We start from the raw sequence: 26,695 nt of genomic DNA, 5'->3' as shown, positions 1-26,695 counted from the left end.
GAGATCCTTTATAAACATATCAATTGGGGGATTTCACCCTGGCTGGACACCAGGTACCCACCAAAGCCACTCCCCTCTGGAACCAGACAGGGGAGAGGAGAGAAAATAAAACAAAAGACAAGTGAGTTAAGGACAGGGAGAGATCACTCACTGATTAATGTGAAAAATAGACTCAGCTTGGGGAGATAATTGAATTTATTACCAATCAAAATCAGAGCAGGATAATGAGAAGTAAAATAAATCTTAAAAACACCTTCCTGCCACCCCTCCCTCCTTCCCAGGCTCTACCTCCCCCAGCTGCTGCAGTGCAGGGAGACAAGGAGTGACATGGTGAGTTCATCACTCATTGTTTCTGATGCTGTTCAGAGAGAAGAGTCCCTCCCCTGCTCCAGTGTGGTGTCCCTCCCACAGGAGATGGTCCTCCATGGACTTCTACAGTGTGACTCCTTCCCACAGGCTACAGCTCCTCACTGACCCCTCCAGAGTGGGTCCCTTTACCACAGGGTGCATTCCTTCAGGAATGGGCTGCTCCAGCGTGAGCTCCCCATGGAATCACAAGTCCTGCCAGCAAACCTGCTCTGCTGTGGCCTCCTCTCTCCATGGACCCACAGGTCCTGCCAGAAGTCTGCTCCTGTGTGGGCTTCCCACGGGGTCACAGCCTTCTTTTGGGCGTCCACTCGCTGTGACATGGGGTCTTCCAGAAGCTGCAGGTGATATCTGCTCCCCGTGGTCCTCCATGAGCTGCAGGAGCACAGCTGCCTTACCATGGTCTTCAGCACAGGCGGCAGGTGAATCTGTTCCAGGGCCTTCTTCCCTCCTGCACTGACCTTGGTGTCTGCAGGGTTGTTTCTCTCACTCCTCTCTTCTCTGGCCACAACTGCTTCTACGAAATAACTTCTTTTTTCCTTTTTAAATGAATTATCAGACACTGATTGTCTTGGCCTTGGCCAGCAGTGGGTCCACCTTGGAGCCAGCTGGTGTTGGCTCAGTCAGACAAAGGGAAAGCTTCTGGCAGCTTCTCAGAGAAGCCACCACTATATCCCCCTGCTACCAAAACCTTGCCGTGCAAACCCAATACACCACTTCTGCAGACTTCCATTTCTTGTCATTTTCTTTCTTCTGAATTTACTCACTGCAGCCCTATCACAGAGGTCAGTACCAGTCTCATCTTCTGAGAACTTGTGGATTATTGAGGAGATAATGCAGCAACAAAATAGGAGTAGCAGAGTTTGTGACCTGGCTTGTTCATTACTTCAGGTTCCCTGTAGTGCCATTACATTCCTGCGGCTGGGAACCTCAGGGGGTGCTGCCAGTACCAATCTGGTTGTGAGTGTTGCAGGATACCCTTGGGTAAATGATCCTTTCCAGCCTGGTACTTTGGCATTTGAAAACCCAAGATCTGCCTTTGCTGTTATTGCTATAATATTGAAGACTAATTCACAAAGAGCTGATCATGAATCTTGTAAGAGCGTACTGGAGCCTGAACTTTGAGAATCAAATTATTGTGAATGGAGGTCAGACTGCTTTTAGAAATGAAAGAATATGCAGCTTATTATAAAGGGAAGTCTTGAAAAACTTATGTTTTAATGTACAAAGAGAAATTAATTCAAAGTTTTAATTATTTTAAATTTCAGCACCAAGGAACTATTTTTGAGATGTGCTGTATAGTAAGAACCGATCCATTCTGTCAAATATCTGATAAATAGGAGGTCTCAGAGAGGAAAATTGAAGTAAGCTGAAGTATTTAAAATTTCTTTTCCTTTTTGTGGCAAAAAATTACTGTTTGAAACAAAACCTGTGGCAATTAGGGTGGCATATTTATGCACATTAACAAGGATATTTTTATTGGACCAGGGCTCTTGTGGTACAAACAGCATTCCAGCATCCAATTTCAAAATCTTCCATCTTTTCTTCAGGGGCTGGGGGGTGTTGACAGAACTTGGGACAATTTTGGAAATGGTGACCAGCTAAAGCATTTCTTGGAGTGTCAGCTGATGTCTGGAATTGGTGGACTTGGCAGTTCTTAAAAAAGTTGGTGCAGGGTGCAGTGTGTTTGCTTCCAGAGAGCCCAAGATACCCTTCATAACAGCAGGCATGTTATTTTGGCAAAAACTTTAACTTTGTTTTTCCATGTGATTTCTATGCGGCTTTAGTACAGAAGGATATTCTCTAATTTTTAAATTGTTATGCAGCAAGGTTTTCTTTTGTTGAACTGGTTTCAGTGGAATTTGCATTATATTTTAGTACAAAGTAGGACAGCCCTTAAAATTTTAGCTCTTCCAGCAAATTATTCTTGGGGTTTTTTTCAAGTATCTGCCTAAAAAACGTAACAGGGTGTCTATCTCCTCTAGACCTTGTTATACCTACTTTCTTATTTCAGTTTATAGGCATCTCAGCAGCTGAAGGGAAAATCCTTAAAACCCTAATTCAGAATGGAACTGTATTTTCCCACTGTCCCTAAAACTGAAAATTCTTCATCAAAAATGCATTAAAATATCTGTACTGCAGAGTGTACTGGGGAGTCCATCTGGAAACAAAATATTTGTGTGTGGCTTTGGCAAGTTTCCCAGTCACTGCTGAAGATCCGGTTTCCTTGAAAAAGCAAGAAACGTCAATGCATGACTTTCCCCATCAGATGGTGCTCGAGGACAGATTTATTGCGCATTTCATTCTCCAGCAGGCAAACGGATGCAACATGAAGGATGTCTGCTCTGCAGCCTCAAAAAAAGTGCTCACGTGTTTTTCCTTTGCAGGAAAGGAAAAAAAAAAAAAAAAAAAAGGCAAAGACAAACCTCTGACCGAACCAGAGTGAGAGTTGAATGATAAGGGCTGACTGGAACAATGCCTGTGCCACCTGCTGCTGTCACTGCTGCTGGAAAGGAGAGTACCCAGCAATCAGTTCCCAGACATGGCAAGGGTGCATTCAGCAGTAGTGGGAAAGAGCCTAAAAAGGGTGGGAAGAGCAGAAGTGTGGAAGGCGGAGGGTTGCTCACAAGGACACGGAGTCCCAGAAGATTTGCAATTCTGTTTCACAGTGTGACCATGCTGGAGTTGTGCCTTGATGCTTGTATTCTGTGGATTTCAAGTGCTTTGGAAAGGTAAAAACATGCTATCAGGTTTTGAAGTACCAAGAGCTTAAGACTGTATTTCATAAAAATGACCTTCAAATTGATGTGCTTGTACTATGGGCACCACTTTAAGCACAAATAATGTGAGTGTGCCCTGCATTAATGGGCAACCAGCATAGCAGCAAGGCTCCTGAAACCTGCATTCATTATTTAAAATTGTGCCATAAAAAATAACAACTGTTTGAAAAAAAAAAGAAAATGAAAGGCAGCTCTCCCCAGACAGAAGCCAAGTGCTTGGTCATTACCAGCACACAAACAAGAATATTCCACAGACAGTAAACTAAATGTTGATGTGCAACATTTCACATTTATTGATTTGGTCAGATTTCGTATCAGCCTGATATAAAACAGCTAATTTAAACAATCTGATCTGTAAGGAGCATGTTGTCTCAAAACTGAAATCAAAACTTGAGGCTTTTTTCTTATTCAAACATGATCCAAATAATGCAGTGACATAGCATTCCCTGACAGTTTCACAGATGAAAGTACTTTCCTGTTGAAAGACAAATTTAAATTTGTTTTCAAAACTTGCTGGCTTTGCTTAAACCCAAGTTTATTTCCAAACAGGAGATGATCATTAGAGGACAGCTAAGTATTGATTTCCACAATAATCATTTGTTGAGAATACCCATGAACATTTGACTGAGGATTATAGGGTTCACAGAGCCATTCCTCTGAAGCTTAGACTTTGCTTTTGCCACACAGCAGAATTTTCCATAGCTTGAACAGAGGAAAAAGACTAAAGGGCCTAAGGAAAGAGTTTGGGAAGGTTTGATATTTCAAATATATACATGAAATAAGTATTTTGGAAATGCTGTTAGAAGAAGGAAAGTCTTACATCCCCACTTATCAACCCCCACTCATGAACATTTGAAAGAAATCTACTTTGTGGTTTTAAAAGGAAACTCTGATTTTTAATAGTTCTTTCAAAACAAGCTTAAATAAAAAAATTAATCTTATTGCCCACAGATTTAGAAATGTGCTAATGAAAGAGAAAAGTTATGATTTCACAGTGTACATTCTTCAATGAAAATTATCCATTTTGTAACCAGTAGAAAGAAAATTATTTCTGCATTGTACTGAAATGTGTATCTGTGCTAAAGCAAGCTCAGTACTTAGATTAAACAGGACAGAAAGTGCAAATTCCTGAGAGCTACAGTTAAGTATCATTTATTTTAATGCTTCCCACACGCCCTCAAATGGCAGCCATTGATTCTAGGATCAAGAAGTCCATGTTATTAAGGTGCACAGTGACTTCAGCTGATTCCAGGGCCCCACTGTGCTACTTTTCTGTAAAAACAAATTAGATGGAACATTTTTGTTCCTTGGAGTGCATAGCTCAGACAAAGAAAAGATTACCTTTCCCCTCTTACAGATGAGGAAACAAAAAGTAAAACAAATTAACCAGGGTCACAAGCATGAGCTTTCTTGAGTCTCAGTGGTCCCTGACTCAAACAGGAGACTGCTTGCTTTGTCTACCTGCAGTGCTCTGCAACTATTCTACTGCTGTGTTTGCATTACATTGCAACCAAGTAACTAAGGTGCAAAAAAGCAATTTTGATTCAAAACATTATTTATCCACTTGAAGTTTTCTGTTTTCAGGCCTTCTGGTGTCCTGCTAAGCGCTCTCAGTTCTTGCTGACATAAGTGAAAGCCAAGGTAATTCAGTTTTTCTTTGGTGATCCTTAGTACCTTTCAAAGGTAACATATTGCCAAAAATTCAGAAAGTAAAAATTCAAGCTATTCAGGTCTTTGTTGCAAGTCCTTTTTATAAGCCTTATTTGCAATTCCCCTACAGCTTGTTTCTTCTCTTCTTCCTCTTTTTCTGCATCAGAGATCTTCAAGCAAACTAGGCTTCAGGAATATATTTATTCTTCTTTAGAAGTCTATAGGATAGGTGCATTGTGCAATTTTCAGTGGTATTCATGTTGACGCTCTGGTTAAAACAAGTATTATTGATTATAAATAAAATCTGAAATGATACACAAATTTGGGGGTATTTTTAAGAATCTATTCATCACTGGACTTTCAACAATGACTTCAATGGAAAACTGGGTATTGAACCATCATGACTTGGTTCCATGAGAGATGATGTGATAAGGCACACTTCCATTCTATTTTAACAGTGGAAATAATGTAATTAAATTAAAGCATTGCTATAAGTTATTTGTAAAAGAGATATCTTTTTTAGTATCTTTAACGTTGCAATCGCTGCAGTATTCCTTTCACTTAGTTAATGGAGTTGACTTAACTCAAATGGAAGTGGTTAGACCCAGATGGAGGCTTGTTTGTTATTGTAATGGATCCCACAGTCTGATCAGATCATTGAGAATCCTAATTCAGTATGTCCATGGTTTATTATCAATAGTTCTCCTTTGGCTCTGTTCAGTACAGCTGGTTCTCAGGCTTATTTCTCGGCCTGTCCCCTTGCGACGCCTGCCTAACTAACCGTGGTGGTGGCATAGGCCTGGCTGACCCGTGGTCTGCAGTCAAATCTTCCCTGCTCAAAGTGCCAAATCTTGGTCTGGTCAGCAGAGGCTGCCTGAACCCAATGGATGGCTGAGGCAAGGTGCTCGGGTCCTGCTGCTCTCCCCGTCCGGCCTGGCTCCCGTCAACTTCGTTCTTCCACTCCACCCTAAACTCAGGTAGTGGCCTCTGCTGTCTCAGTCTCTGGTCTCTCAAGATTTTGCCTGCTCTGGGCCTTAGATTGAGCACTGTGGTAGCAGCATCCAGCTCAGAGTCACTGCTGTCACCCACTGTTAATTGAAAACAAAAGTATAGTTTTAGGTGTAGAATATAACTGTTTCAGGAATATTTGAGTAACAGCACACAGGGCCCTTGCAGTCATTGAATAAAGTTTTCCCATCTTTTTCTGTATTCAGTGCTTTCTGATTATACCCAGTAACAGCCTCTTAACTCTGCCAAAACAGGGGATATATTTGACTTTAAAACATCCCTACCCTCAAAAGTGTGATTTTTAGAAAGGCCTCACTCAGCTGCTCCTTGATTGTCAAGTGGTCCCTTGATTGAAGTTCTGGAAAATTTCCAGTTCTCTGGACAGAAAAAAACTGCATCTCTCTGAGCTTAAGGTCTAGCCCCTGCTTACATCCAAGCAGGATACCAAAATTAGATTTCTCAGCCCCATATCTCATGAAATCTAAACTGAGCGGCATTTCTGGAGCACAACATGTACAGGGGCTCTAGAAACTTGATTTTGGAAAAGGAGCATCAATACTCTTACTCTCAAGGTCAATGTACAGATGGGTGGAAATATCCCATCCTTAATAAGGCTGAATGTAAGACATGAAACAGAATCAACAGGGCAAATCTTACACATTGCAAGTGCTGCAGACTCTTCCTCCCACTCAGAGCAGGGTAGAATATGCTCTAGAGAAAGATGGCATCATTGCTTAGGGAATGCCCTTAAATGATCATTGCCAGGTAAACCAAGCTGGAGATAGTCTGGATGTGCACATGTACATATATTTTACCCCAGAAGACTTCTTTAAAAAGAATTAACATCTTCATCAAAACTTACACACTTGAGATATTTGATAATAATTTTAACAATAGTTTATGACTGCCTCAGATTTGTTCTTAGACTTAAATCAGATATGATGTTTTAAATACATCAAAGTAAACAACTGTGCAACTGTCATATGAACAAATTAGATTACTAGCCTTCATGTTATTTCTTTTAAAAAGGCGAGGAAGGGGTCAACAAAATATATCACCATGTAATTGCCCATTCACCCAGATAATTATATATCAAGGCAGGTCTTCATCAGACTGTGTTTTCAGGCTTTTTCCCTTCTAAGTATGTCAAATAATATATTTTTTGACAATTGAATAATCTGGAGGCATATTTTCTCTTTAATTCTAGGTGACAGTAGGTGACCTCTGCAGACTAACTACAGAATAAAAGGCATCCTACACTCAGGGGAGCAATGATATCATTATTAACAGACAAAAGCACAGTCTATTGTTAAATTAATTGGGAATAGTGGAAAACTAATTGGGGTGGAGATCAGGAAATTTCAGAAACTCTGCACAGGTTTCTTCTTCCCAGCAAAGGATCCTTATGACAGCTTGCCATGAAAGAAAATGTTCCCAAGTATGATATAAGCATGGTAATAAAACCAGTATTAAAAGTAACATATAGAATTGGGCAAAGTTTTCACATCAAATATTGTGCTCCAACAGATTTCTTTTTTTTTTTTTTTTTTTTTTTTTTTTGTTAGAACTCAAAAACTACAATATAAAACATTTGTGAGTTTAGGCAGAGGAAAAAAGTGAACAATTTGGTTGTAAACCTTGTAAACCACAGCATTTCAGGTTCTTCATGAGAACAATAAATTAGATCTAATGTCCTCATTGCCATCTCTGGTTTGCTTCTCAGAGCAGTGTCCTCTACCCTGACCCCAGAGAGAAAAGAACCGAATAGGCTCATAATCCAGGAGGGATATCTGGATTATGGAATAAAGATGAGAAGAATGAGCCATGGCAGTGTTCCTGGTGCAGAAGTGCAGCAGGCAGCTGCTTGCTGACAGGAGATGTGCTGGGAGGACTATGCCAGTATGGGATAGGGGATGAGAATGCCCTACAAAACCCTCCTGTCCAGGGCATTTCTCTACACTCACATTTCTGCTTTAGGACACACTGCTTTAAATGCTCTAGTTTGCTTATTTCTCTGTATCATCCCTGGAAAAACCTTTCTTCTATGTAAGCAAAATGACTGCAGCACAGAGAGAAAAGAAGAAAAATTTCTTTACCTCTGGAAGATGCTTTGTTTCTCACTCGTAGTTTCTCTGGGAGTTTAGTGTTTTTAGGAAGTGAAAGGAATCTTTTTGTATTTGCTGCAGCCTGCATGCAAAGAAAACCGAACATTTTAAGTCACTGCAGCCTAGTGTACCTGCATAATGCATGTTAAGATACACAACTGAGGCTTGAACAGGTTTCTGTAGCTAAAGGGCTGGAGAGTAGTTTTGAATTAGCTAATATGTTATCCTTTACTACACACTCAGTGCTGATTGCTGGCTGAAGGCTGTGCTAACTAAGGTAAAGACTGAATAAACTCAAGCAGTTTAATCAAATGAAAACCTAGTGCAATGCCCTCTGAGATCAGAGTTAATAAATGTATGGTCTCTAACCTCAACCTTGCCTGCACAGGCTTTCCTATGGAAGGCAAATGCCATTAGCATGGCACTTCATGCAGCTTAAAACCTGTTTAAAACTTTTTATTAGCCAGCTGCAAAAATATGGGTGAGACTGTAGCTTGGGCTCAAGAACTAATCTGCATTCTGATCCTGCAAGCACTTTATACATATAAATGACTTTATATAGTTGACTAGTCACACTGAACTTGATGAGGAAGTTAGGCACCAGCATGATCATTTACCAGTCCAGGGCATAAAATCCTTGTTTTCCCCAGACTAAGATTTAAAGGTTCTGGGAACAGACCACACTTCATACTTCTAGAACATGAGAGGTACTTTCCAGGACAAGCTGCTTTTTTTTTTTTAATTTCAAAAGTTTCTCAAGGACATCCTTTCTTACATTTGCTACAAAGATTTTTAAAATCTTTACAGACAGCCAGCTCTCCTATGCTAATACCATTACTTGTGGCAGACCCAAAGGGAACCTGAAGGAAATTTATTTTCCTTTTGAGATTTTTCCTCTTTTGATTTTTATTCTTTTCCTCTTTCTCCTCTTCCCTCTGTGGAGGATTTATCCACGGATAATTATTCTTAAAATTATAGATGGTGTGTTTTAAAAAGTTATCACACATCCTTTTTTCTTTCCCTGCCCCAAAAGTCCTGCTGAGTCTCCTCACTATACTACTCACACAGTAAATAATTTAATTGTATGAAAAAGATATATGTAACTGCGGTTGAGGAGAAAAAAAATCATTCAGGAGCAGTCTTCTTGTCATAACTAACACCACAGTAGCTCTGGAAATGATCACCTATGAGACATTATCATCCTTTTGGAGAAATTATTCCAGCCTCAACTGCTGAAGGACAACTGTATCAATGAAGACAACAGTCACTAAATACTCCTGTAACATGAAAATACATATTCACAGGATGGCTAATTTCCTTGGTATCTGATATGAGCCAAAGGATCATAATTAGTGCACTCCATTCTAATATGGTTGGAAGTTTACAACTGCAGGATTGCCTCAGAGAGCCAAATATTATCATGCCACAGCAATCCTTTTAAGTGGAAGCAGTTTTCCTAACCAGTGTCAAAATCTGAAGGCCTGACTACATTTTATGAATACTAAAGAGCATACAATATTTTTCAAATTAAGAGCTTGCTCTGACTGATGTGATCAAAAGTCCTCTCCTATATTTTGGAGCTTATTGTAAGTAGCTTTTCTATCTCAAAGTCATTTTTAACCTTTAATCATCCACACTTCATCAAAATACTAAGAGAGAATACTGATCATGCCTACATCGTGTACAGAACCTGTCCAGCTCCTCTGAGGTAAAATTATGGCAGCAGATCCCACTCCTATATCACATTCTACAAGCCTGAAGCCTTGCTGAAGGTGTCAATGAAAATTAAGGGGCTCAATGCAAATTAAGTGCAACTCAAGGTGTGTGATACTACATGTGCAGTTGTCTTCCAAATTCAGGATTTTTCCCTGCATGTCAGATGATTGCTTTTTCTGCATGACAGTTAGCTACAAAGAGCAGCTTTCGATAAAAATTAAAAAAACCTCAAACAGACCAAAAAAAACCCAAAAACCACCAGAAACTGCAAGTACCGGTCTCTCCCTTGAGAGGCTGTTGGTTTTCCTCAGGCTCTCCCGAAGGCTGTGCCGGCGGCGGATCAGAATTTCTTTGGCCTGCTTCTCACTTGCATCTGCAGCCAGGCTATGTCGGTTGTAGGACATTGTCTGAAATGGAAAAGCAGTGATCACAGCCTGGAAAGCTTGATGTCAAATGTGGTAGACTACATGAACAGGAAAAAACAGGTTTTTTGCTTTAATAAGCATCATAAATCCTAGTGAATAGGACTGTATTGCAGATGATTAAGAACAATAATTATGCAGAGAATATTTTTATTAATCTGCTTCACATACACCTGGGTTTTTTGTTGGTTTTGGTTCATTTTTTTAACCTGCTGATCTTTATAATGAAAGACAAAATGGAAGAAGCTGGCTTAATACCATGTTTACCCCCACACTGGAGTAGCTTGGTCAGTATGTCAGCAGAGGACACATATTTGAAAGTGATGAGTCCCCTAGAGGGAAGTCATTTTTACCTCCAGCAAGCTGAAGCTTGCTCAATTTTTGAATGTTTTCCAAGGGCTCAGGCATTCAAACTACTTAGCCACAGGAGGACAAATATGAAATGTCCTTTTGCTTTTATTTCACTATTTTTCCAGTTCATCATCTCTGCTCTTAATACAAACAATTTTACAACTGGAGGCAAATAGGAAATCTAATCCCATATCATGAAGTGACCAATATACTGATACAAGTAGACAATGTTGGGTTGAATTTGCACCTATGATCCTACTTTAATACTGTGGTTGCCTCAGAGGTAATAAGACAAAAACATTAAGCCTTATAAATAGTACAAGATCAAGTAAGTATTTACACAGAGGAATGTGAATATGCTACTGTACATATGACAGGATATGGATTCAAGGCAACAGAGTTAAATAAGAGCATTATTTGTTATTATATGATAGAGCAGATGCACCAGCTCAAAGATGTGTTAAGAAGATAATCAGTATATTACAAGAGCAGTGGGATATTTTTGTAGGCAAAAGTTCATCCTTACTCGGTGTCGTATTTGGTAGAGATTCTTTGTTAATATTTCCCGCATGTTTTCCATTTCAGTGGGAGAAAGGGGCTTTATCTTTGCTTCATGATAGTCACTGTGGCAGAATTAAAAAAAAAAGGAAAATAGGGGAGAGGGAGAGAGAGAGAGAATGTTTTTATTTTTATGGTCAGGAGTGATATTTGAATTATTTCCTTTGTTAGAGGTGGATACAACATTTCAAAACAACCGAGCAATAGGTGAAAACCTAACATGTAGAAAGGAAATCCTGATTTAATTTGAATCTATGGTAAGATGTAAAATGTGATAAAAGTTACAGTAATTTGTCCACTGTATTTAGGTACTATTGAAAATGCCCCTCAGGCTTCCCTTGTAGCTGTTCTCAGCAGGCAGGCAGGCAGGCAGGCACGTGTCCAAGCCCACCTCTCTGTACAGGGCAGATGGATGTGCCAGTGAGCAGCTGTCCCAGTATCACCCCACAGAACACAGCCCTTCACCTGAAGGTACAGGCAAAAGGCTCTCATTTCACACCCCCTCGCTGTTCTGGTGACATTAGGGCACAAAGTACCCTAAGCCAAAGTGCTTATCCTGCCTGCAGCCCGGGTGTGAGATAAATTATGTGACCCAGCTGAGCTGCTTGGCCGTGCTGGCATGGCTTGCTTACCTGAGAGACACCGATGATGGCACCTTGCTTATCATCCCACTCTCTGCCATCTCTATGGCATGCTTGATCTCCAGCTTCTTGTACAAGGAAACAATGCTGGATTTGGGCTGGTTCTCACGGATTAGAAGTCTTCGCAGGTACTTATTGTCAAACTTTTTAAACCTGTACATGAGGCAAACCCGCCCAACCAGTTAATTCTTACTGTGCATAGTTAAGGAAAGCCAATATATTGCAGTTAATGAAATTTTAAAGGATTTTATTGTCTGGGAATGTGTCTGTTCATGTTAACAACTTAATGCTGAGTAACTTAAGAAAGGGTCAATTTCAACTTTCCTTCAGATAGATACCCTTAATAGGTTAGATAGGTTAATATGTTAATGGGCAGTCACCCTAGAAGCAACTTAAGACGTTTAGGTGTTCTGTTATTAGAAAATATTATTTTTAATTCTCTGTTTTCATCAAGTCAAATAGAACATTAAATATTTACTGTAATAACAAATAAAAGGCCAAAATTTGCATCAACTGCTTTTTCTTTGAAATTTTAGCCTGCTTTTGTAAAACTTTAGAAGTTGTTCCTTTCTCTAAAGCAACTGCACCCTCTTGGATGCTTAGTGAAAAAATATTGATTACAGCTGGTGTTGATTTTGTTTGTCAGAAAATATTTTGCCCTCCAGACATTCTGAAATTATTCTTGAATTTGGGTGTGAAGGTCATGAAGAGGTGGGACTCTCCTTAGCTCTGCAATCCTTTCATTAAAGATCTCACACAGACTGGAGGAGAACCAAGCTAAGTAAAGAAAAGCTGCCCCCATGTCATGCATCCATCAGGAAAGCATCCTCACTGTGTCATCCCCAAGTCACTTGGTGACAGCTCTCCTCAGCCATTCCTGCTGGTGCTATTCTCTCTTTATATAAAACACTTAAATTCTTGGAGCAGAGACTAGAGGGTGGGGAGCAGTGCCCATGCTTTGGGTCTAAAGAATTTGGATGTGAAAGGAATTAGATCCAACCATATGATGATGATTCAACAGATAAAGTAAAAATATGAATTATTCAGGTATTGCCAGGGGTAATCTTCTTAACTAAGTCTTAAGGAAAACCATCAAGAGCTTTGGAGCTGCCTGCAGTGAGGACCTCTCATGTTTCTCATGCCAGCTGCTGGATCATTCTAGAGGAAATCCACTAGCTTTTGTATGTTTACAGTCAAATAGGAAACTAACCCATCACTTAACTGCCCTAAGAAATACAGCTTGCAGGAGGACAGCTGGGTGGGAAAAAAGGCTCAGCAGACACAGAGGAAATGCTCTGCAACAGTCAGAATCATGCACCCTCAGAAGAGACCATCCTTCACCCTGGGATCAGAGGGCTGCCTTTCTTCCCAGCTGGAGATTCTGTTCTACTTGCTTGCGGTTTTGTAAACGACATTGTTTTGCTACTTTCCCTTTGAAACCCACATGTTCTAAAAACAACCATATGCTTTCAAGAATAAATGCTGAAAATGAAATTTGATGCCCAACAGCCTTTGTTTGTTGCTACAGAGCCATTTCAGCCTCTCCTGTATAATAACGAGTTTCAAATGCCATTCTTACTTATCTCTCCAAAAGTTGTGACCCCAGTGTCCACACACATCTTCAATTCCAGTCTTCACATGGTCAAAGAACTAAAGGAAAACATTGGTTCATTACATAAACTTATAGACATCACTTGCCTTGTCCTTAGACCTTATTGGTTGCCAACTTACTTTAAAACAGAAACATCTAGTCACAACTCAAGACAATGCTTCAGTCCTACCAAAGCAGATCAAGCTCAAGCTCAAAGACAGAATCTGTTTTTTTCCCCCTGAATCTTCCTTAGCTCACAAAAGGACAGAAGTTAGTTGCTAATTTCCTCAGTGTCAATCTTGCTCAGCTCCTGCCTGAAACTAAAGGGTTTTCCTATATTTTCACTTACTTGAAATTCCCTAACCACTTGCTGCTATGGCTGGAACTTCCCCAGGCCTGACAGTGAGGCAAGAATGACTTTTGGAGAAGAGAATCTCAGTGGACAGAAGCTCCCTACATCAGCACCAGCCCCTAGGATGCACAGACAGAACTGAGAGCCAGCAATAGGTTCTGAGATCTATTTTAGGAATTTGTATCATCTTAAAGCATCCTGCCCACCTAATATTAGAAACACGCACTTCCTGAGTCCATTATCAATTAGGAAAAACTGAACTAGTTCAGCTAAGGTCTCACTTGATCCCAGAGGCAGCATGTTTGCTTTTAATTCAGGAACCATCATAGGGGTCTCTCAGTCCCAGGGAAAAACCCTGATAGACATGTCCAAAGGATAAGCTCTAAAAGGAGAGACCTTTAGATGCCTAGATTGGCTTCCTTCCCAAATGTAGCCCTCACTTTTCCTCCCTTTTGAAATTTCAAACCACTTGCCTCAGGTATGCTGCAAGGAGAAATACATTCAAGAAGATGCATGGCTAATAATCTGCAGCAATTGGAAACACATGTACCAAACATATACCCATAAAAAGGCTGATGGTGTAAGATTTAGTAAGTTTAAGAGTGTGTTTAAGAGAAGTTTGCATTTGTTTAATTAGATTAAATCAAATGCACTATAATGTAATTAAATCAAGCCAAAGGTTTCCTGATGTAGCCAAATTATAAAATAACATGTATCTCATGTGCGAAATAAACTACAGAAAGTTAATTTACTTCTAGATCTGAACAATTAAGAAAGTGAGAGATTCCAAAATAAGGATATGTAACAATAATTTGTGCAATTGCCAAAAGTTAAATATAAGCTTTACAATTATTGTGCTTAGAACAGCTATCCAAAAGAAATCTAGTACACCCTCTCCATAATACTGATGCTGAATGCTAGTCTGTCTGAACGTGACTAGGAATTTCATCTATACAAGGGTTTCACCTATGATACTGAAGCTGCAACATACCCTGTTATAAATCTCTTCACTGACAGCAGGCTGCTTTTTATTTGACCTTTTGACATCAAGAAACTCCACGAGTGGGCGAATTGTTATTCCCTGTGAAGGAAAACAGAACACAATAATTATAAAAGTGAATTCATTCCTTTGATTAGCAGGTTTTGCACTATGAAGTCCTTGTCAGCGCAGACTCCATTAATGCAACAGGAAGAAGAGAGGGGCACCCCAGAACTGAGAGCACCAAGAGGGTCAACCTAACAGAAAGTATTAGGAATAGATCACCTATCCCATCCACAGTAATTTTAAACTTTTTCTTTTAGTTTTGTTATGTGTTAGAAAAACATGGATAAATAAACTGATTCCCTATAATTTCAAAATGAACACGTAAAGTCCTCCTTTTTAGTACTTACATCCAAAATAGGTATTCAAAGATATGTAAGCAGTACTATTATGGATATCTAAGATCATGAAACTATGGTTTTTTGTAAATATGTATCCTTTCCTGACCATTCTCAGAGAAAGAACAAAAAGTTTTGGCTATTCCCTCAATGATATAATGGTTTTCAACAAATATTTGTGGAAGAATTAAGATAATTTGTTTACTTGTACAGACACACTGGCACAGGGGAGAGGAATGAATCTCCTGTGGTGTTGAAATCAGTCCCTGCTATCCCAGACACCCAGGTCACATTTCTTTTCGTAAATGAGTCGAGCTTTATTTTAAAAGTAGTTAGGTTTCTTTGCCCCATTGCTCATAATGGAACACTCATCTTGAATCTTATTGTTCTGATAATTAGAAAGCTGTTTCTTAATTGCATCATGGTCACTGTGTACCACTTTGTTCTTGTGCCAACATTTGTCTTTTTAGTTTAAACAGTGTTCACTCCCTCATATAAACAGTAATTATAGTCCCTCTTCTCCTTCATCTTGCTAAGGCCAAGGAATCCTGGTGTCCTTTCCCATGACAGGCTTACCAGTCCCCCGATCACTCCAGAGCGTGCCACTATGCTCTAATGGAAATACCTGTCTCCGTGTGTCCTAAGATCACATTTGCCTCTCTTCTGCCCCCACTGTATCAGTGACTTAAAATCTACCCCACTGCCAACTAGTACACCTGCATCTTTTTCTCTTCGTATTTTTTTCCAAATCAAAAGTTCCGATTTCACAAGAGAAATTCCTAGTAAGAAAGTCCTTGCCGAGAACACATTTGCCCACATTACTGTTCAGTTTCATTCTGTTCCTCTCAAATTGGCCCTCAATTCTTTCTACAGTATACTCTATCTTACTGTCACCCTGAGAACACTTTTCAAAATCTGTCATCAAGAAATATCAGCAACAAAAACTCCTACATCTATGTGCCATGGTCAGTTAACAAAAGTATTAACTTATCCTTGAGGAATTCCTTTAATAATATCTCATCAGCCTATTATCTGGCCAGGGAGGTTGAACACTTGAACAGGTGCCCAGAGAAGCTGGGATATCTCCATCCATCAATATATTCAGAATTCAGTTTGACATGGCCCTGAGGAACATGATCTGACTTGAGGGTTGCCTTGCTTTGAACACAGGGTTGGACTGGAGACCCCCAGAGATCCTTTCTGACCCAAAGGACAATTTGCTTCTATTTCCATTTAGAGGAGGAACTGCGAGCTCCTTCTTCATTCATTTTACAGTCATCCTTATGTCAATCTAAACCTCAGTTTAATAAATAGTTACACAAACAATCTCCTCTGTAGCCCCCTCCCCAAAGATTTTACAATAGTTCAGTTAAATGAGATTACTCTGGAAAATAAACTGCCTTATGAAAGAATGATACCAGGTTTTTCTTTGACAAATCATGTTGCATCTCACAGCAGATACCATTTATCTCCATATTTTAAATTATTCTGTCCTTCAAAATTAGTTTTCACAGCTGAAGTCAACTACCTGACCTCCACCTTGCCCCTTTGCCCAAGCATGAGCACAGATGCTTGCTTCCCACACCATCTTTTTCCATGTAAAAGGCAGAGTAACAAAATTCTACCTTTTTTCCCACAGACCTGAAATTTCATTAATAGCCACTCACATCTCTCTCACTGCCCTGGATAATGACCAGTCTGATATGTTTATCTGATGGGCTTGGCCTCCTGTACATTTTGCAGGTTTCAGTCTCTTGCTCATCCTTGACGAGGTCTCCATGGCCAGGTGATCATCAGAAGCAAGTTCTTCATGTCCCAACACACACCTGGTGCTTTTCTAGGGCTTTCCAGCTGGTTTGCAGCACCACTTCCTAACACCCAGACTCCAGTTCACCTGCCTGGGCCCTCACTGTCATTAGCTCACTGTGCACTATGTCCAACACTGAACTGCTGGGTGAACACACCAATTTAAACATTCTAGGAAAAGGAATTACTGCTGAAGCTGTGCCCAGATTATCTTCTGTCTCTACTCCAACCTCACTAGTCTTAAATACTTAGTACTACTTGCATGTTAGCATAAGGACTTAATATCTGGCATACTTTTGCTACCTGCCTGTGGTATGCACAGCATTTTTTCCACTATGACTATAGCAAGTACCTTCAAGTATGTTCCTTACTGTAATTAAGTTAGAAAATTTCATTTTCTACCCATTAGAGGTACTTATTTACAACATGTCTGAGAAAGAAGAAGTTCAGCAGGAGAAAGGTATTACCTGAATGAAAACAGTAAAGAATATCACCACGATAACAGCAGTGATGAACAATTTCTTCCTGGGAAACACAGCAGGAGGAAGCAGAAATACAAGTGAAAAACAAATTGCTCCTCGGAGACCTCCATAGGCAATAATAAATTGGTCCTTGAAAGTGAGAGGTATTGTCCGGAATACATTAATGATCTGAGTCAGAACAAAAACACCTGAGGGAAAAAAACAGAAATACAGAGAGGATGGGGGGAAAAAGGGAACTTCAGAGCTAGCCCATGATGATAATATTTGTTTAAAAAAACTTCTATTTGCTTCTTACTTTTTATTTGCTTCTTCAACATATATTATTGAAGAAATGAAACATTACTTAGCAGCTTGAAGTACCATAATATTAAATTAAAAAGCCTTAGGAACATCATTTTGAACATATTTAGTGAGCTAAACACCTCCAGTCAGCTGGATTTAGGACCTGAAGCAACTAATAGATCTCCACAAGACAGCTACCTGCTAGACTACACCTCTAAAGCAGCAATAATTCTCTGTGCCAGTATAGATCAAGACTCCTAATTGCTTTATGAACTGCATTTGAGGTGATTTTGAAAACTGGTTTGTCTCCACCATCAATCTGTGCTTTGAACCCTGCAAACGCCTGTTCACTCAATTTTACTCACACAGACATGAAGGATGCAGGACTGGGGAAGGGGGGACAGGACACCAGTGCATGCTGGTGTACCTTGGAAAAAGGTTCCAGGGGTGACTGGAGTAAAGGAATAAAAGCAGGTGAAGGGAGCAAGCATGGGGGGCAAGAGCTGGGCGGCAATCAGGGTGTTTGGCTGCTTTTCAGCATTTTGATTCAGCATATTGATTGTGGGGTTGCAGGTGCAGTAGGAAAATAGTCCAGGTTTCTGCTCTGGAAGGAGACTTGGGAGCTGGATTAGAGCATGATGCACCTTTACACATGCAGGGACTGAATCATTAGGGATGAAGCTGGGGAGAGGAGCAGATTCAAGACCTACCAGCCTGCCCTGCACTTAGCTCTCTAGGTAAAAGAAAAAGAGTAGTGCTTTAAATTCAGGAGGGATCATTTTCTTACAGGAGTTTTTCTTTACACTTCAATTACAGCATTTCCTGGTTTGATACTATTCTTGTCAATGACTGTGAAAATCCCAAAGCTAGTTAACTTAAATTATAAACAAAACAAAAACAAAGCAAAAAAATCCCACAAACAAACAAAGAAGCAAAAAAAAAAAGCCCCACAACCTTTTTAATTCCTGAATGATTGCTAATTATTTTTACCAAAATTTGCTCATTTGTAAATAAAAGTTTACTTAAATACATGTATTGTGATAAACAGGCAGACTGCTTCTCAGTTTAGGTAAGTAAGATCATGGCAAAACTGATTTTTATGTTCCATTTTAGGGAAAAGTGGAAGCTGACCCTGTGATATAGGGCATGTTACTAATACAAAAACCATTCCACAAACTGATGGGTCTCTGTCTAATTTTTGGCAATTTCTACTTGACAAGAAATAAAACATTTCACTTGCAAAGAATACTGACCCATAGTCAGAGACTTGCTTACCCAGTGCCCTCCAGATTAAACAGAAGAGGAGGGTGAAGCTAACAAAGGCCCAGTTCCACTCATGGTTCTTCCCAACTGTAGACACACCCATGAAGATGAAGATTAAAGTCTCACTGACACTGCTCAGCATCTTCATGAAATATTTTATCGTTGTATAGGATTTCTGAGAAACATTTTCCTCCACATATTTATTCATGGTCATGGCACAAGCTGTAATCCTGAAAGGCAAACATTATCCCATATTTCATTTGCCTTATTTTTTTTAGCCTCTCTTATATCTATATAATATTATTCATTTTCCCTAGTTCTCTTTAAAATGCAAAGCATAACTTATTCCATACCCAATCTCAAATTTACAGACTTCAATTTTGGGCATGATTTATTTTTTTGTTCTGCAATGGGAAGTTTTCTGAGCAGACATCAGTGCACGGAGAGTTTTTTCACATACTAACTGCACATGATCTGTGCAGGGGTCACTCCAACTCTGTTTTGAAAGGGGCAAAGATGAGGAGAGACAGGGACAGCCTTGGAAAACAGGAGTTGCTGCATCTCTTGCTGCTGAGGGACATCAGACAGGGTGGAAACTGCATATCCTGGGGCAGGGCAGGACTTCTTCCCTACCAGCAGCTGTCCAACCTCAGTGGCCGTGACAGTAGCCAGCTCCTCTTTCCAAGCAAAGTAAGCAGCAAGGCTACAGACAATTTGTCATCCTTCACCAGTTGAGACCTGCTCTGCCTGCACATAGGGCTGAGAAAAATATCAGCAGAAATAACACTGCTGCTGCTGCACATTTAAAGCGTCTACAAATGAGTGAAATGGGCATCTCAGCTGATACATGAGAGAAAAGAAAGGGCTTACTGTAAATGCATCCACAAGTCTATTTTTGTATTAGCAGAGTTTGTTAATCCTGGGGAAAAACATTACTGGTTGTACATCACTTGCTCAGTGTGGCTGCCCACAGTACAGGGATGGCTGAGGACCACTCAGCTACACATTTACAGGTTTAAGGGTAGTTAGCAGAGCTGGCTGGAGGATAACTCCAAGGTGGTGTCTCAGTGTAGGGAAAGACAGTCTGAGCTCACTAATAATTATCAGGGAGGACAACTAAGGCAATATACATTGTGAAACAGCTGTCATTCCTGGTTCTACTGTCTAGGGCAACAACATCTGCTCTGATTTCCCAGTGAAAAACATCCATGTATGGGTTCTCAGTCAAACCCATCAAAGTTTGTGCTAAAATATTTTAGCACACTAAATCTAAACAAAGAAAGAGAGATGTAATTACATTGTCTTTCTGAATACAGCCAACTAATCTAGGGTTATTTATTCCAGTTACACTGGGTTTTCAGACATAAGTATTTGCTAACATGAGGGATATTTCTTCATGCTGAAATCTCTACACTTCTCTCTCTCATGGGGCAGGAGGGCAGGTTTGCTAGCATCTCTGAAAATTTCTGTTGAAATCTCCCAAACCTTGTGGAGATTTCACTGCAGAAACTCTTCTGCTAAGCATGTCCTGCCTCTAAGCCAAAGGCCCCATCTCTGAATCACTCTGAACCAAACACCTCTGAATGTGAATGTAAATGGGAAGGCAGACTGGGAGAGAGCTCAGAAAAACCTCACTGACATTATGAACACATGACAATATGAGCATGCCTGGGTTCTTTCTTCTAAATAAGGGATTTAAAAAAAAATTGCAAAGCAGGAGGAATCCCAGAAGCAGCAGTAACCTCAAAAGGACCTCCATACAGTGAACTTTCTTGGCATTTTGCAATAGGGAATCTGTAGCAGCAGCTCAGGTTGTAGTCACTGGCAGATTCTGAACACATTTCTCTTGAATTAATTAAAAACTAATTAAAATTAGTTTTGTCCAGAAGTTTCATTCTCTTACATTGAACCACATCTACAGCCCCAAAGTGGCTGGGCAACAATAATTCTGAAGGACAAGTCTGGGAGGACATGTGGACACTGGGAGAGGACACACTGTACTCTGTTGACCTCTCCCAAGCAGCAGAGACCCTGAATATACATCAAAGTGAAGTAAACCCAAGGATAAGGATGTGATATGGGGACAGACACAGTCTGATGGGGCAGATAGTGGCTTACAAATACAGGCAGAACAAAGCACCTACTCTGCCCTTCACCCTGCACTTTTGCCCACCTGTACTTGGTGATGGAGAAGGATCTAGTGAGCACAAAATAAATGCCCATTGACATGCAAAGACTAACTCCATCCCTAAGCAAAGTCCAAGTCTCAGGAGGAAGAAAGCCTCACTAAGGCTATCCCAGACCCCCATCTATATGTTGTACTGAAATAATTGTCAGCCCTCTCCTCACTGTCAGCTGATTTCACCAGAGTCCTGAACAGAAATATCCTATGTGGTCCACAGGTAGCATGCTGCCAGGGAAGCAGAGCTCATCCTGTCTACACAGGGTACACTGTGGAAGATATAATGTAGATTTCATAAGCATGCAAGTTTTGTCTCTGAAACACTCAGTGGTTAAGGTAACATTTCTAGTTTGAGCACATGGTTAGGATAACAGAGGTGCCAATACTGACAAACTGATGATGCTTTTCACAGCTTTCCTCCTTCTTCTGATCTTACAGTTACCCAGACTGGGGACTTACAACAGATCCCATATCATGTGCCTGAGCAATAAAGTGGGAGAGGACCTGGCACACACATAGATTTTGTCCTGACAAGAAGCAGCACCTTGGTCGGGACATGCACTCAAGCCCAGAAGCCTTCAAACGCTCCTGGGTTCCTCAGTTTGTGCACTGTTCTGATGATCAACCACAAAAGTACATGCACAAGTCTTCTCAAATCCACTTAACACTTTGACCTGCCAAAAGCCTCGTTCTCAGACCAGCTCCTCACTGCACTGCCACAGCCACAAAGACATCAGCTATGGCTGGGCTGTGACAGCTCTCCTGTGTGCACACTCCTCGCCTGCACAAGTGTAGCCAGTCTGCTGCAGCCCGGCTGCTCCCGCCGATGGCACTCACTGGAGCTGGCAAGAGCAGGGGCAGCGAGTGCAAAGGAGCAAGACGGCAGTGGGTGGGCTGGAAAACAGCCATTCCTTGGCCCACTGTCATTTCAGAGTCCCAAAGCAACAGCTTAGTGCCCTGAAGCATTAGGACTGTCAGGTCTGCATCAAAGGCACAACGAAACACACAGCACTGTTTATTACCTTCTTAAAATAAATCGTTTTCATGATTATAGTAATTTAGGAAAGCCCTGCAGCATAGGGAGCAGGGAATCACGCTCCGGACATGGTTTGTTTTTGGAACCTGAGGTAATGGAGACACTGTAAATGGATGTCTAAGATAAGAATCTGTCACCAGATTAATCAGAATCCTTGCAAGCTGTAACTTAAAACACCTACCACGCTTACCCACTAGAATTTAAAGGGACAACACTCTTATTTTCAGTCACATTTTGCATTCATTCAATTAGTGTCAAGCAACAGAAGAGTTGGTTCAATGCTACAAGAAATAGAGCTGCAAACAATTTGTTACTCTTCAGATAAGTAATATTCCATACCTAATCACTGCTCACTTGGAATCAGGTATCTCTTTAGAGTATTTGTTTACATGAGAAAAAAATGTTGAAGTCTCCTTCATTTGAAAATTGTGTGGGGATACAGTGTTAAAATTTAGTATAAAATCAATGTCTTTATGCAAGGTTTTATATACATTATTACAATAAATTCTTCACAAACTAAATTTTTACTGTCACAATGATCAAAGCCAAAGCTTAGATGTGTTTTATTTTACATTTTTTACCCACATACATTAATTCTGGCTTCCAATTCTGTGACCGGAGTAGTTACCTTGGTCAAAAAGGGGAAGGGAAAAGCACTTCATTGCAATTAACCTGAAACATTCTGTACTTCTGAAGAATAAAAGTCTCACTGTATAAACAGTACAGTTTCTGTCAGGACTGCAATAAACTAGGCCACTGGGTTCAATCCTCAAGTTTCCTTGACCTACTAAATTTACAGTAGTTTCAATGTTTGCTCCTTTCAGACTGCTAATTCATTGTTGCAAGAAAAAAAAAAAAAAAGAAAAAAAAAGAAACCTATATTAAAACTTCTGCTGCTTCACAGCCTTTATCAGAAATTAGTAAGCAGAAAATGCAGTATGGAAGCAAGTGACTAAAGCTCAGATTTGGATCTGTATGTTTTACAGCTGTGATCCTCATTCATGCCCAGCTCTGGTTACAGTAGAAACTCTTTCCCTCCTTCGGAAGAGATTTTCTCCCCGCAGCTCCCAGGGACATGGTTCAGTCCCTTCACTGCTGCAGCCAGGTAACCTGGTGCAGGGGTTATACACGGACATTTCAAGAATCGTTTATCCTTAGAATGAGTACACAAACTTATCAGAAGAGGGACAAGTGCCTTTCGTTCCCTTCTATTCCTCTGCCAGTGAATTCCTACTTGCCCAGGAATGAGGCAATCTAAGCATCTTATTTATTTGGTAACACTGTACGTTCCTGCTCATGACCTTCCCCTAAAGTATGGTACAGCATGTAACCTCAAGGTCTCACTGAGTATCTTTATAAACTTGGTTATGAAAGAAGTGGGAATCAGTAGTTTAACAGGCTCATGTGGATGTGGGTGAAAAAGGGGAGACCAGGCAATTGTTCCTCACAGGCTGAACTGTAAATGGCCACAGAAGCAAATAATAAACTATCTCGGTTGTAAGGGACATTCCAAGGTCATTTGCTCCAAATACCTGCTCAAAGGAGGGCTGAGTTTTAGATCAGACCCAAGCAATCCTTACGTGAGGCAATCGCTGCAAAAAATGACAGGGAACTCTCGTTAACACTGGTGTGCGTTTTGGCACTGTGACACAGAGCAAATTACTTTCTGTAGTTCAAAGGCCAAAGAAATGTGACAAGAACGGGGCAGATTTACTCCAAGGGGATGCAGAGATTGCAGGAGCTCCAAGGCTGTCAGCAGCACTGCTGGGAGGGGACAAGCTTTAGGGCTTATAGCAGCTGAGACCCTACATGGCAGCAGAGAGCCCTTCTGTCTCAGCTGGGATGTTACAGCTGTACACAGTTCTGCCAGCTATTACAAAGCATGCTTAGAGACAAAAACAGACAGAACATTTTAAAGATAACTCATTTTATATTGTGCTGTTTGAGGGTGAAAATACTTAGTGTTTCCTCTTCTGCACCCCTTCAGGGGCCACTGCAGAAACTAAAATGAACAGGTTGTTAGTGCTGCGGGAATCACTGGTGTGCTGGTGGCAGGCACTGGCATGTGGTGGGTCCCTTGATCCACCAGCAGACCCAGCATGCCCTATTCATTGTGTCCTGGATGCAGCATGTCCAAATCAGTATTTTCATAAACACTGCCTCAATTTTTTCCATGTACAGTTTAGCCACATGTTTTTGGTTTAGAAACCCTTTAAGCATTTGATCATAGGATGTCAAGGACATTTGGCTTTAGAGGTGGAGGAAACTAGAAACCACACAAATGCTATGAATAGAAGCTATGGAAAGAGATGGCACATTTATGAACTCGGTCAAAGTGGATGCATATGCTGCTTTATTTAGGCTCATATCAGAGAAAGAAACCCATGTAATCTTTAGCTCTTTACTTGCATTAAAGTTCCAACCCGTTTTTTCATGGCATATTCCTATTTTTATACTACTGAAATCATCACCCATAAGTTTCCTTGAAAATCGCTTCCCAGCCCCAGAAAACCTTATACTGGCACGACTGCAATAGTAAACCTATCTTCACTTGCCTAAAAGATAATAATCAGATGAGGTATTATCGAGTATTAGTGACACTCGGCAGTAACATCTGAGCTTACACAAAAAGCTCTGCTCCTCGTGCCTGAATGACTCATATTTGCCACTAGAACAATAAAAAGTCATTAAAGAAAGTTGACTTTAAAAATATTACTTGGAACCAGAGCAAAATATTTAATTATATCAAATGTCATAAGGGCTCTTTTTTATGTTGAAGTTCTTACAGTATAAACAGAGTGAAGAGAAAGGCTGTGATCTTTTTTTACTGAAGACGAGGAGTGAAAAACCAGAAGTGAAAATATTTGAATCTGTTGGAAGCGGGAAGAAAAATATTATTTTATACATAATGATGTATACAGAGAACATTGTAACACACAGGCATATGTATCAAGATACTAAACTATAGGATTATATTACCACTGGACTGCAAAGTTTACATTCACCCAATCCTTATTGTGCATGTAATCCAACAGAAGTTTGCCTTAATGATATATACATTGTCTTCATTGAATGGTATTTACTGGCTGCTCACATGACTAACAGTTAAACACAGTTTCACAATATATTGGCATCGAAAGTGAAGGCAGCTCATGAAGTTCCCTGCTACCACTGCCACTCCTTCCCTGCCACCATTGCCCCTACATCACCACGGGCCACTCCACACCCATGCCCTTATGAAAGTTGAAGGGTCACATTAGGACACAGGTCACCAAAGTGACCTGGGTTAAAAAAAAGCCCACTGAAAATACAAGTGAATATTTTTAACTTGGAACATTTCAAAGATACAGCTCACGATGTGATGCCATGAGCAGTTTTAGTGACACAGCTGGTGTGGTGGCAAGCTGAGAATGCAGGGCGGAAGCGGGAGGGAAGAGGCCGGAAATCCTCAAGCCAGCAACTGTGCCATGCACGGTGGAGCAATGCCACATGGCAGGGTTTGCAAAAGCTGATCCTCTCTCCAGTTCCCTTTGGCACTCTTACTTGGATGCTACGAGTACTGAAGTTTGTGGTACTTACGCCATGATGCCCGAGAGATGAAACATTTCGGCTGTTATGTATGACAAGTAACTGTACAGGAAGACAAAGAGTGGCTCAATCACTCGGATTTTATGGGTGAAACGGGTGGTAAAGGCTGCTACAAATCCCAAAAGGATTCCAATCAATACTCCACCGATCCCCACTATAAAGAAGTTAGCAATCCCAGCGAATATGTCAATAACCTTAATTGTGCGCATCTGGCAGAAAGACTTGAACAAATTGTACAGGACCTATGAGGAAAAAGAAAGCACATTATCTTTGTGAACTATTCTTAATTTCCCTTCATGTCATTATGTTCCTCTGCTTAAATGTTGAACTTCGAATTTCTCTATCTAACTTGAATTTGCTTTTTTAGATATGCTGTTATTTGTATCTGGCATGTTATTTGTCATCCATATATATCAGGGAGATACCAAAGACAGATAAATATAATTACTCCCATTTTTGCAAAGGGGACAGATTTCTTCACCCATGCCACTCTGGGGGCCAGGAGCATAAACATATCTAATTCTTCTTTAAAATCATTTATTTACAGAGCTCCTAATGTACATTTCAGATTTTCCCCAGACTAAAAGAAATAAAACAGAAGGAGAAAAAAACCCACAGTTTCATAACCAGTGAAAAATCAGGTTATTTTCAAATCTGTTTGATCTCCATGACACTGAGAGGTAGAGTACTGAACTAGACCACAGATTCATCTAAACTGCTGGGGTAAGGGGGGATGTAGAGGCAGCTGGGGATGGACAGTGACCACCTCAAGGAGTAAAAGAAACATGGTGTTTATTAAGGCAGTGCTCTTTCTCAAAATTCTTGACGATTAGGAATTCAATGGTTTATAGACTGTTCAAAATATTGAGTATTTCTAGAGATTTGGATTTTTTTGCCATTAAAAAAACCTGTTGCCATGTGTTTGCCCAGTTTAATTTTCAAAGCATTTATAACCATCCTTCAAAACAAACTAGGTCTATGGGACTATCACATTTCCTTAGCCAGGGACCCTTTTTGTTTTATACAGGAAACAGAACAATCTAAAGACCACATTTCTCTAATATACAGTGTTCTAATTTCTCCAAAACAGAAACCAATGGAATCAGTTACTCTAAAAAAAACTTTAAAGGGCTGCC

At 40.3% G+C, this 26,695-nt stretch overlaps 1 protein-coding gene across 1 annotated transcript in view; it reads right to left on the bottom strand.

Moving 5' to 3' along the window:
• Positions 1-3,415: 3,415 nt before the first annotated feature.
• LOC134414766 (sodium/hydrogen exchanger 2-like) overlaps positions 3,416-26,695 on the bottom strand; it is a 33,846-nt gene continuing 10,566 nt past the window's right edge. Inside the window, exons 3-12 of the mRNA XM_063149828.1 lie at positions 25,551-25,801; positions 18,766-18,983; positions 17,194-17,396; positions 14,532-14,621; positions 13,177-13,247; positions 11,589-11,750; positions 10,925-11,021; positions 9,901-10,032; positions 7,901-7,991; positions 3,416-5,884 (exon numbers count right to left, since the gene is read on the bottom strand). Coding sequence (XP_063005898.1) covers positions 5,514-5,884; positions 7,901-7,991; positions 9,901-10,032; positions 10,925-11,021; positions 11,589-11,750; positions 13,177-13,247; positions 14,532-14,621; positions 17,194-17,396; positions 18,766-18,983; positions 25,551-25,801 — 1,686 coding nt within the window. The 3' untranslated portion in view covers positions 3,416-5,513. The remainder of the gene's footprint in view (positions 5,885-7,900; positions 7,992-9,900; positions 10,033-10,924; positions 11,022-11,588; positions 11,751-13,176; positions 13,248-14,531; positions 14,622-17,193; positions 17,397-18,765; positions 18,984-25,550; positions 25,802-26,695) is intronic.

The sequence above is a fragment of the Melospiza melodia genome, chromosome 2, assembly GCF_035770615.1.
Source record: "Melospiza melodia melodia isolate bMelMel2 chromosome 2, bMelMel2.pri, whole genome shotgun sequence".
NCBI lineage: Eukaryota > Metazoa > Chordata > Aves > Passeriformes > Passerellidae > Melospiza > Melospiza melodia.
This window is presented reverse-complemented; position numbering and strand designations above follow the sequence as displayed.